This window comes from Coregonus clupeaformis, chromosome 19 (assembly GCF_020615455.1).
Source record: "Coregonus clupeaformis isolate EN_2021a chromosome 19, ASM2061545v1, whole genome shotgun sequence".
NCBI classification, from domain to species: domain Eukaryota; kingdom Metazoa; phylum Chordata; class Actinopteri; order Salmoniformes; family Salmonidae; genus Coregonus; species Coregonus clupeaformis.
Window position 1 is genome coordinate 1718176 of NC_059210.1, and position 12837 is coordinate 1731012.

The 12837-nt window shown below is 46.5% G+C and overlaps 1 protein-coding gene across 14 annotated transcripts in view; it reads right to left on the reverse strand.

Annotated features, from left to right (window-relative positions):
• Nucleotides 1–1630: 1630 nt before the first annotated feature.
• The window catches only part of LOC121554724 (actin-binding LIM protein 2), a 123544-nt gene continuing 112337 nt past the window's right edge, over nt 1631–12837 (reverse strand). For all 14 annotated transcript variants that reach the window (XM_041868438.1, XM_041868446.1, XM_041868449.1 and 11 more), the window contains one exon: nt 1631–2445. In XM_041868438.1, the coding sequence (XP_041724372.1) occupies nt 2332–2445 (114 nt within the window). In that variant the 3' untranslated portion in view covers nt 1631–2331. The remainder of the gene's footprint in view (nt 2446–12837) is intronic.

Consider the following 12837-nt stretch of genomic DNA (forward strand, 5'->3'; position numbering starts at 1 on the left):
TCAATCTGGAGTGCCAGAGTGCGCTCAGAGTGCGCTCTGGGCATTCGTAAATCCAGAGCGTTGTCAGATTGTCCGTTCGTAAATTCGGAGCGTTCAGAGAGCACACACTGGATGCTCTGGCAGAGGAGTAGGGTTGATCCGAGCGTTCTGACCTCACAACGGCAGTCAAGTACCCAAGCTAACTGGCTAACGTTGGCTAGTTTGCTAGCTACTTCCAGACACAAATGAGAGAACACCTCTCTCTGACCATTTTACTCGCCCTAGCAGAGCTGGTTAGGCTGTTTTCATGTTATCTAGAGCGTTGGTGACTGTAACTGTGCTGCTGGCAACAATTTAATAACGCTTTTTTTTGCCAACGTTTATTGACACTGGCCATATTCAACAGGTGTAAATTCATCAGTTATTCTGCGCTCTGGCACACTCAGACGAAAGTGCTTTGAAATCTAAGTAGATAGCCAGAATTAACAATGTCCATTGAGAATGCACAATGACTATACCACTTAGCTAAGAATGATGTGAATAATCAAGTCAATAAACATTGGGTAGTTAGTTAGATCTCATATAGTTAATATACTGCCTGGCAAGTTTGATGTATTAGTAGCCAACTAACGTTAGGTAGCTAGCTAACATACCGGTACATACTGCTGTAATGATATGCTATGCGGTTCGTAAGGATAGCGTAGCTAACAAATTGTCAGCCAACATAATGTGTAATGTAACTTATTTGAAAAGTAATTACTTTATTACATTGCTCAACATTTTCTTAACATTTGTCATAATTAGTTAAAGCAATGAATTTGTATCCGCTCTCGTTGGACTTCGGCTGCATATTTTCAGACCATTTTCTTAGAATCTGAAAACGTTGTAAAGCCACGCCCATTTTCTTTTGGCATACTAACTATATCCATACTATGAAAATACTATGACCAATAAGCATACTCAATTTACATCACAAATATATTGGTTAGTGTGGTTAGTATGAGTATTCGAACACAGCTCATGATTCTCATATCTGAAAACTTCCACAAAATGGATGACAGCCTTCCAGGAGTCAAAACTTGCTTATAAAAATTATGTAGGTTTTTGATAGGAGGGGATTTACGTAAAGTGTCTGGCAAGGCAGTGTTTGACAACATGACTTGAAAGAACCTGAGGCTCTATACATCTGCTATGGGTATCAGTGGTGCCTATGGCACGGTTTTTACCCATGATTCATGCTGCTGGCTCTGATCCAACCCCAACTCTCCTATCTTCACTGATTTACGAGTGGCTTGTGTAAGATACGGCCCTCTATCAACAAATTATGGCGTGGCTATCAAACAAACTACCCACTTAAAAAAGGAGAAGACAACTTTTCCTATCTTAACCTCCACTGCTGTAGAATGATACATCTGTTGTTCAGATATGAGACTATAAGCTGTGGTGAGTTAGAGGCTAGCACAGGCTACAGCGGGGAAAGGGAGGATAGAGAAAGAAAGAAAGAAAGAAAGAAAGAAAGAAAGAAAGAAAGAAAGAAAGAAAGAAAGAAAGAAAGAAAGAAAGAAAGAAAGAAAGAAAGAAAGAAAGAAAGAAAGAAAGAAAGAAAGAAAGAAAGAAAGAAAGAAAGAAAGAAATAAAAAGGAGATGGAGAAAGATGGAGAAGAGGAGTAAGAGAAAGAGAGAGAGAGAGGGAGAGGGAGAGAGAATGAGAGAGAGAGAGAGACCTTAAATGAGACACGGTAGATAAGGAAAGATCAATTGAGAAAGAGAGACCTTAGAGAGGGTAAGAAAAACAGATAGCAGTAGCGATAAAAGAGGGGAAAACTAAACAGATAAAAACAGCAAGAGATATTGTTCCAAGTCGAGATAAAGACAGTGAAAGGGGCACACGTTAAACCAGTAAGAAACAGAGACAAAGAGAAAAAAGCCTGCACAAGGATTTTAGAAAAGCTGCTATTTCTCTTTTTGCAGAGGAATGGAGAGGGGGATGCAGAACTCACATAGAGGCAGGGAGAGGAGAAGAGGAGGAGTGGTGTCACAGGCCATGCAAATGCATCTCCCCCACCTCCCCAAAGGTTATCAAAGTAACATTCAGACCACAACGCATACAGAAGCTATATGTGACGAACATTGCCTCAACGTTGGATGTCGGTCACAGCGACATTGTGAAAATGTCTCCCCCTTCCTTATTCTGGCAGAGATGAGATGTTTCGCAGGTGTAACGTAGTATGGCGGTGCATATATATATTATTTCTGATGGGTTTTTTCTGACTTCCTTTCTTCCAGACTGGACAGATGTTGTAGACTAGAGATGTTATTTTCTCTCCCTCTCCCTGTTACAGTCACTTGGCTTTAGAAAAGGCGTGCCTTCTTTTTCATGTCATTCTTCTTCCACAGGGCCATGCGGTCAAACTGATCCAGGGTCATCCCAAACACATGGTGGAAGTCCTCTTGGGAGAGGTGTCTCTGGAAGAAAGAAAAATACAAGACAATGTGTTTATATTCATTAGAATGACAAGACAGAGAATCTGTGGAAGCAAAAGAGTGGGAATGTGACACACACACAGAGACAGAGAGAGAGAGAGACAGAGACAGAGACAGAGAGAGAGAGAGAGAGAGAGAGAGAGAGAGAGAGAGAGAGAGACAGAGAGAGAGAGAGAGAGAGAGAGAGAGAGAGAGAGAGAGAGACAGAGACACAGAGAGAGAGAGAGAGTGCACACAATCAACACTGACATAAATGTGTCAGTAGCTAGAGTATCAACCACTGACAATGCATTTAGCCATCTGCTAAATGAAATTGAAACCTAGATGGCGCCGGAGGGTCTTGGAGGGGATGGCTGTCGTTTTATGGACTCTTAACCACCAACCATGCTAATTTGTGTGTTTTTTCGCATTGTTTGTAACTTATTTTGTACAGAATGACAAGACAGAGAATCTGTGGAAGGAAAAGAGTGGGAATGTGACACACACAGAGACAGAGAGAGAGAGAGAGAGAGAGAGAGAGAGAGACAGAGACAGAGACAGAGACAGAGACAGAGACAGAGACAGAGAGAGAGACTGGTTGCATCACTGCCTGTTATGGCAACTGCTCGGCCTCCGACCACAAGGCACTACAGAGGTAGTGCGTACGGCCCAGTACATCACTGGAGCCAAGCTTCCTGCCATCCAGGACCTCTATACCAGGCGATGTCAGAGGAAGGCCCTAAAAATGTTCAAAGACTCCAGCCATCCTAGTCATAGACTGTTCTCTCTGCTACCGCACGGCAAGCGGTACCGGAGCGCCAAGTCTAGGTCCAAAAGGCTTCTAAACAGCTTTTACCCCAAAGCCATAAGACTCCTGAACATCTAATCAAATGGCTAACCAGACTATTTGCATTGCCCCCCCGCCCCCCCTTTTTTTTGGTATTCTTTCTTAAAACTGCAGAGAGAGAGAGAGAGAGAGAGAGAGAGAGAGAGAGAGAGAGAGAGAGAGAGAGAGAGAGAGAGAGAGAGAGAGAGAGAGACCACAGTGACAGCTGGCTCCCCCACCACCACACCCACTACTAACCCCAGGGGAGCAGAGCAGAGCTGGGGCCTGACTTGGACACACTCTGTCTGTGGTGACCACAGATGGAGAGAGGGCCTGCTCTGGAGGCGTGGGACTGAGGCCTAAAGGGCTGGCTGGGCCTACTAGGAGCTTCATCCTCTTAAGCTGTGTTTACAACCTGCTTTTGTGATTATTATTTTGTATTTAAATATGTATTTACATTGTATTTAAATACATTGGAGATAAGTGCTGTATAATGCTTAACATAAGCTTATCATACTTACATTATCCTCTGGTCTAAATAGGCCTACACATCTTACGCAACATTCCTCACCATAAAACCTAATTCTACCATCCATGTGTGACCCAAAACCTACTGTTGTGTTCAGCATGAGAATATCATTGGTCACAGGGGTGTGTGTATGTTCTTTATCGAAAGATTTAACACACCAAATCAAATCCCATGCCTCAGAACCTTTTCCAAACAAAAACCCTGTCTATCCCCTGTTTGGCTCACATTACGAATACTATAACCTCCCAAAATGTCAAAAGTTTTGATTGAATAAAAAGGGTATGGCATTGATTTTGACCATAGCATAAACAGCTATAAAGTTGGCAACGAGGCTTAAAGATCGACTACTGCCTATGCATCTCCTTGACGGTTGTAAATTACACTGAACAAAAATATAAACGCAACCTGTAAAGTGTTGGTCCTATTTTTCATGAGCTGAAATAAAAGATCAATCAATCAATCACATTTTATTTATAAAGCCCTTTATACATCAGCAGATGTCACAAAGTGCTATACAGAAACCCAGCCTAAAACCCACGGTGGCTAGGAAAAACTCCCTAGAAAGGCAGAAACCTAGGAAGAAACCTAGAGAGGAACCAGGCTCTGTGGGGTGGCCAGTCCCCTTCTGGCTGTGCCGGGTGGAGATTATAAAAGTACATGGCCATTAAGGCCAGATTTTTCTCCAAGATGTTCAAACGTTCATAGATGACCAGCAGGGTCAAATAATAATCACAGTGGTTGTAGAGGTTGCAACAGGTCAGCACTGTCACGATCGTCGGATACAGAGGACCAAGGCGCAGCGTGGAAGGTGAACATACTTATTTATTAAATGATTACACGAACAAAACAACAAATCGATACGTGACGTCCAAAGGTGCAAAACACAAACCTACACAGGAACAAGATCCCACAAACACTGTGGGAAAACCGCCTGTCTAAATATGGTTCCCAATCAGAGACAACCAGCAACAGCTGACACTCGTTGCCTCTGATTGAGAACCACTCTGGCCAACATAGATATACATGAACTAGAATAAACAAAGAACACTCACACCCTGGCTCAACATACGAGCGTCCCCAGAGCCAGGGCGTGACAAGCACATCAGAAGTAAACGTCACTTGGCTTTTCATAGCCGGGCATTTAGAGGTTGAAATAGCAGGTGCGGTAGAGAGAGAGAGTTGAAAACAGCAGGTCTGGGACAAGGTAGCACGTCCGGTGAACAGGTCAGGGTTCCATAGCCACAGGCAGAAGAGGGGAAACTGGAGCAGCAGCATGACCAGGTGGACTGGGGACAGCAAGGAGTCATCAGGCCAGGTAGTCCTGAGGCATGGGCCTATGGCTCAGGTCCTCCGGGATGGGAGGGAGAGAGGGAGAGTGAGAGAATTGGAGAGAGCATACTTAAATTCACACAATGTTACAATGTTACGAAGATGGAAAAAAGCTGTCCTTGAAATATTCTTGATATGTTCGTCAAAAGAGAGATCAGGGTCCAGAGTAACGCTGAGGTCCTTCACTGTTTTTTTTTAGACGACTGTACAACCATCAAGATTAATTGTCAGATCCAACAGAAGATCTCTTTGTTTCTTGGGACCTAGAACTAGCATCTCTGTTTTGTCCGAGTTTAAAAGTAAAACATTTGCCGCCATTCACTTCCTTATGTCTGAAACACATGCTTCCAGGGTAGGCAATTTTGGGCCTTCACCATGTTTCATCGAAATGTAGAGCTGTGTGTTGTCCGCATAGCAATGAAAGTTAACATTGTGTTTCCGAATGACATCACCAAGAGGTAAAATATATAGTGAAAACAATAGTGGTCCTAAAACGGAACCTTGATAAACACCAAAACTTAGAATTGATTTGTCAGAGGACAAACCATCCACAGAGACAAATTTATATCTTTCTGACAGATAAGATCTAAACCAGGCAAGAACTGGTCCGTGTAGACCAATTAAGGTTTCCAATCTCTCCAAAAGAATGTGGTGACCGATGGTGTCAATAGTAGCACTAAAGTCTAGGAGCATGAGGACAGATGCAGAGCCTTGGTCTGACACCATTAAAAGGTAATTTACCACCTTCACAAGTGCGGACTCGGTGCTATGATGGGGTCTAAAACCAGACTGAAGCGTTTCGTATTCATTTTTTGTCTTCAGGAAGGCAGTGAGTTGCTGCACAACAGCTTTTTCTAAAAATGTTGAGAGGAATGGGAGATAGTTTTTTTACATTTTCTGGGTCAAGGTTTGGCGTTTTCAAGAGAGATTCAAAGAGGAGTCCATAATTTGCTTTCTAATGATCATGATCTTTTCATCGAAGAAGTTCATTAATTCATCACTGCTGAAATGAAAGGCATCCTCCTCTCTTGGGGAATGCTGCTTTTTAGTTAGCTTTGCGACAGTATCAATGTCACGCCCTGATCTAGAGAACTCTTGTTGGTTGGGTCAGAGTGTGAGTTTCTGTTGAGATCTATGTTATTGTATTTCTATGTTGTAGATCTAGGTTGATATTTCTATGTTTGGCCGGTTGTGATTCCCAATCAGAGGCAGCTGTCGCTCGTTGTCTCTGATTGGGGATCATACTTAGGTAGCCATGTTGCCTACCTTAGTTGTGGGATCTTGTTTGTGTTCCTGGTAGGCTTGTTGTGGGTATAGCCCATAGGAAGTCACGTTTTCATTGTTTTGTTATTTTGTCAAGTGTTTATTTGTCTTAATAAACATGTACGCATATCACGCTGCACCTTGGTCTGACCCGTCTCTCAACGAACGTGACAGAAGATCCCACCAAACAAGGACCAAGCAGCGTACCCTGGAGGAGCAGAAATCATGGACTTGGGAGGAGATATTAACTGGTAAGGGATCATGGACATGGGAAGAGATCCAGGCTGGGATGGATCGCCTTCCTTGGGAGCAGACAGAAGCAGCGAGGGAGGAGAAACGGCGACTTAAAAGGACTCGGTCACGAAGAAAGCCCGAGAAGCAGCCCCAATAAAACATTTTTTTGGGGGGCACGTGATGGATGACGAGGCAGCAGGAGGTTGTGAAAGGGCTGACTGTAGAGGAGGAGGCCACTATTTTAGAGGTCCTCCAAGACCTGCGGATCTGCAGTCTAAGAGAGGAGGCCACCACATTACGGGGGCTGATAAGGAGAATAGAGCAGGAGAGCTCCCTTAAAGAGGAGGTGCTGCAGGAGGCCCGTAGGGAGAAGGAAGTAGTGGAGGCACGGAGAGAGGAGCTGGTCAGGCAACAAAGGGAGCGTGTGTTCATTGCAGAACCAAGGTATGCGGAGATATGCACTGTGTCGCCAGAGCGCATTCACAGCCCAGTGCGTCCTGTGCCAGCGCCCCGCACGTGTCGTGCGAAAGTGGGCATCCAGCCAGGACAGGTTGTGCCAGCTCTACGCTCCAGACCTCCAGTGCGCCTCCACAGCCCGGTACGGCCTGTGCCAGCTCCTCGCACCAAACCAGTGGTGCGTGTTGCCAGCCCGGTACGGCCTGTGCCAGCTCCTCGCACCAAACCAGTGGTGCGTGTTGCCAGCCCGGTACGCCCCGTATCTGCTCCCCGCACCAAACCAGTGGTGCGTGTATCCAGTCCGGCAAGGTCCGTGCCTGCTCCTCGCACCAAACTAGTGGTGCGCGTATCCAGTCCAGTACGGCCCGTACCTGCTCCCTGTACCAAACCAGTGGTGCGCGTATCCAGTCCGGTACAGCCTGTACCTGCTCCCCGCACCAAACCAGTGGTGTGTGTATCCAGTCCAGTATGGCCCATACCTGCTCCCTGGACCAAACCAGTGGTGCGTGTCGCCAGCCCGGTACGCCACGTACCTGCTCCCCGCAACAAACCAGTGGTGCGTGTATCCAGTCCAGTACGGCCCGTACCTGCTCCCCACACCAAACCAGTGGTGCATGTCACCAGCCTGGTACGCCCCGTACCTGCTCCCCGCAGCAAACCAGGGGTGCGCTTATCCAGTCCGGTACGGCCCGTACCTGCTCCCCGCACCAAACCAGTGGTGCGTGTATCCAGTCCGGCACGGCCCGTACCTGCTCCTCGTCCGGCACGACCCGTGTCTGCTCCTCGCACCAGACCAGTGGTGCGTGTTCCCAGTCCAGCTCCGGTCAGCTGCTCCACTCCAGAGCCAGAGCAGTCCGCTCCACTGGTGCCCAGTCCAGCTCCGGTCAGTGGATCCACTCCGGAGTCAGAGCAGTCCGCTCCACCGGTGCCTAGTCCAGCTCCGGTCAGCGGCTCCACTCCGGAGCCAGAGCAGTCCGCTCCACCGGTGCCCAGTCCAGCTCCGGTCAGCGGCTTCACTCCGGAGCCAGAGCAGTCCGCTCCACCGGGGTCCAGTTCAGCTCCGGTCAGCGGCTCCACTCCAGACCCAGAAGTCAGCCCCTCTCCAGGGTCAGGGCCTCCCACACCAGGGTCCAGACAGGGCTTGGTGCATCGCGGGAGGATTGCCGATCCAGGCCCAGACGTCAGCCCCTCTCCAGGTTCGGGGTCTCCCACACCAGGGTCCAGACAGGGCTTGGTGCATCGTGGGAGGAAGGAGAGGGGAAGCATCACGCCGAGGTCCAGACCAGACCAGGGGTGCAACGGGGAGGCAGAGAGGGAGAGGTCGTCACGCCCGGAGCCGCACCTTCGAGGCTGAATGCCCACCCGGACCCTCCCCTAATGAGTCAGGTTGGTGCGGCCGGAGTACGCACCTTTGGGGGGGGGGGGGTACTGTCACGCCCTGATCTAGAGTACTCTTGTTGGTTGGGTCAGGGTGTGAGTTTCTGTTGAGATCTATGTTATTGTATTTCTATGTTGTAGATCTAGGTTGATATTTCTATGTTTGGCCGGGTGTGATTCCCAATCAGAGGCAGCTGTCGATCGTTGTCTCTGATTGGGGATCATACTTAGGCAGCCATGTTGCCTACCATAGTTGTGGGATCTTGTTTGTGTTCCTGGTAGGCTTGTTGTGTGTATAGCCCGTAGGACTTCACGTTTTCGTTATTTTGTTATTTTGTCAAGTGTTTATTCGTCTTAATAAACAGGTACGCATATCACGCTGCACCTTGGTCTGACCTGTCTCTCAACGAACGTGACAATCAAATAGAAATGTTGGATTGCTTTTATTCTCCTCAATTAGGTTGGAAAAATAGGATGATCGAGCAGCAGTGAGGGCTCTTCGATATTGCTCTGTACTTTCTTTCTAAGCTAGTAGGAAGACTTCCAGTTTGGTGGAGCTCCATTTCCGTTCCAATTTTCTGGAGGCTTGCTTCAGGGCTCGGGTATTTTCTGTATACCAGGGAGCTAGTTTCTTGTGACAAATATTTTTTGTTTTTAGGGGTGCGGCTGCATCTAGGGTATTACACAAGGTTACATTAAGATCCTCAGTTAAATGTAGATCCTCAGTTAGGTCGTTAACTGATTTTTGTACTCTGATGTCCTTGAGTAGGTGGAGGGAGTCTGGATGGGCCTCTAGGAATCTTTGTGTTGTCCGAGAATTTATAGCACGGCTTTTGATAGTCCTTGGTTGGGCTCTGAGCAGATTATTTGTTGCGATCGCAAACGTAATAAGATGGTGGTCCGATAGTCCAGGGTTATGAGGAAAAACATATAGATCCACAATATTTATTCCACGGGACAAAACTAGATCCAGGGTATGACTGTGGCAATGAGTAGGTCCGGAGACATGTTGGACAGAACCCACTGAGTCGACGATGGCTCCGAAAGCCTTTTGGAGTGGGTCTGTGGACCATGTGAATATTAAAGTCACCAAAAATTGGAATATTATCTGCCATGACTACAAGGTCCGATAGGAATTCAGGGAACTCAGTGAGGAACTCTGTATACGGCCCAGGAGGCCTGTAAACAGTAGCTATAAAAAGTGATTGACGAAAACGCAGTCATTTATGGGGGGCAAATTGACATTTGCTATCGTAAATGTTAGCAACACCTCCGTCTTTGCGGGACATATGGTCACATCCCTGTTAGTGAGCAGTTCTCCTTTGCCAAGATAATCCTGACAGGTGGATGAAGCTTTGTCGCACAACACAATGCCACAGATGTCTCAAGTTTTGAGGGAGCGTGCAATTGGCATGCTGACTGCAGGAATGTCCAACAGAGCTGTTGCCAGGAAATTGAATGTTAATTTTCTCTACCATAAGCTGCCTCCAACGTAATTTTAGAGAATTTGGCAGTACATCCAACCGGCCTCACAACAGCAGACCACGTGTAACCACGCCAACACAGGACCTCCACATCCGGCTTTTTCTCCTGCGGGATCGTCTGAGGAGGGGGATCGGGGGTGCAGAGGAGTATTTCTGTCTGTAATAAAGCCCTTTTGTGGGAAAAAAACTTATTCTGATTGGCTGGGCCTGGCTCCCCAGTGTGTGGACCTGGCTCCCAAGTGGGTGGGCATATGCTCTCCAAGGCCCACTCATGGCTGCGCCCCTGCCCAGTCATGTGAAATCCATAGATTAGGACCTAATAACTTTATTTCAATTGACTGAGTTCCTTCTATGAACTGTAACTCAGTAAAATCTTAGAAATCGTTGCATGTTGCGTTTATATTTTTGTTCAGTTTAGAATCGGGCTGTCATTGTGTGACGGTCAATCACCTGGTTTCCATAACGACAAGACATCTCCAGCACAGAAGGGAGGAACCTGGGCAAGACACTGGCATCACATCAGATGAATGCAACATGGTACACACACCTCACTCGGGCTGTGTGTGTATGTGTTTATGTGAATAACACTGAGTACAGGGAGTGCATAGTACATGTAGTATTTTCCTTTCTTACGTCATAAGAACAATGGGTACTATAAATCAAAAATCATACCTAGACTACCATCAGGGCCTTGGGAAAATACTGTAGTTAATACTGTAGTTAAGATAACAACTGATGTAGGATCAGTGCAGCCTCAGTGTCTCCATTCAATTATGTCATCAAAAGCAACTCAGGGCATCTGTATTTGGGACTCAATGTTGTGCATAGCCTGTTGCATTAGACACTTTATGTCTAGTAATGATCTCCACATGCATTGTAAGTCTCACTGGTTCTAAGCACGGAATGAATGACTTAATAACTCTTAGTAATCACAACCATCCATCCACATAATAGAGGCATCTGTCTTTGTCTGTCTGTCTGTGTATGGGGAAACCTCTGGGGTGTCTGTGTGTTTGTCCCGCTGGTAAATATCGACACACACGCACGCACACACACATACTGCAAAACACCATGTGATCTCACGGTGGGTTTAACGGCATTCCACAGCAGATTTGCATAAATCTTTGTGTGTGTGTGTGTGTGTAGATGTGTGTTTGTGGGCCTAACGTTATGTGGTATTACACACACCGATGGGGTTTGTATGAGTGAAAAATGAAATCACCAGTTTGAGATAAAAACTTTATTGCCTGGATAATGTTGCTTCACCCCAAGAGATGATGACTTATCATCTGAAAACAGTCACTCTATCTCACACACATGCACTCACACGCGCACGAACACACACCCATAGCCTGACAAATATAAGAGGACATATGTGATTTGTGGACAGTGGCACAGACTGTAAGTGCACACACATTCACAGAAAAGTAGACATATTCTAAACCCACTGAAATGAGACCAATACACACACACACACACACACACACACAGGGCTAATACGTAGGGGGAGATAAACAGCATGATAAATCAGCAGTCCATAACTCAGTGTGAGGCTAGCGGAGTAGCCCATCTGCCCCAGCCAACAGCACATATACACTCACACACTACCACGACAGCCACCAGATAACGTTACCACAAACCAACCCTCACAACATTGGGACAATGTGGAGAGAGTAGTCCAGTGTGTATTTGTCGGGGAGGGGGGAGGGGATAATAAACACACACACATACATTTGCTGAGGCAGACAGCTCTGGAGCCTTGTGTACGTCACACACATACACGCACGCACACACACACACACAGAGACAGAAGGGGGCTGACTTCTCCCACTGAACCACATTGCAAATGAATTTGGAAAATGGTAGGAAAAATATAATTCAACGGTTTATGGCAATAACTAGGGCCTCTGCCTGAGTATACTAAAGTGCACTGGGACATGGGCTTGAACCTGTTAACTATGGTATGATTAGATGGCGAGAGAGAGAGAGAGAGAGAGAGAGAGAGAGAGAGAGAGAGAGAGTGAGAGAGTGAGAGAGAGAGAGAGAGAGAGAGAGAGAGAGAGAGAGAGAGAGAGAGAGAGAGAGAGAGAGAGAGAGAGAGAGAGAGAGAGATCATTTGCGCCTTGACCAACAGTACTGTATCCACAACAGGAGGCTGCTGAGAGGAGGATGACTCTTAATAATGGACAGAACAGAACGGAGCGAACAGAATGTCATCTAACACCTGGAAACCATGTGTTTGATGTATTTGATACCATTCCACTGATTCCGCTCCAGCCATTACCACGGGCCCGTCCTCCCCAATTAAGTTGCTACCAACCTCCTGTGGAATCCACATAGTATCAAACACATAGTGGATGGCATTATTACTTCAACTGAATGAGAACTATGGCTAAACATGTATTACGAAATAACTTGCTCATAGTGTACAAAATAAACAAATATCATGCTTATTGATATTTGGAGGTGATTAATTGTTGTACTGTCTGAAATTATATTAGACTTGTCATATGTAAAGTATGCTGAACAAAAATATAAATGCAACATGCAACAATTTCAAAGATTTTGCTGAGTTACAGAAATAAATTATGCCCTAATCTATGGATTTCACATAACCGCGCAGGGGCGCAGCCATGGGTGGGCCTGGGAGGGCATAGGCTCACCCACTTGGGGGCCAGGCCCAGCAAATCAGAATGAGTTTTTCCTCACAAAAGGGCTTTATTACAAACAGAAATACTCTTCCGCACCCCTCCTCCCCCCTCTGACGATCCCGCAGGTGAAGAAGCCGGATGTGGAGGTCCTGGCTGGCGTGGTTACACGTGGTCTGCGGTTGTGAGACCAGTTGGACGTACTGCCAAATTCTCTAAAACGACGTTGGAGGCGGCTTATGGTAGAGA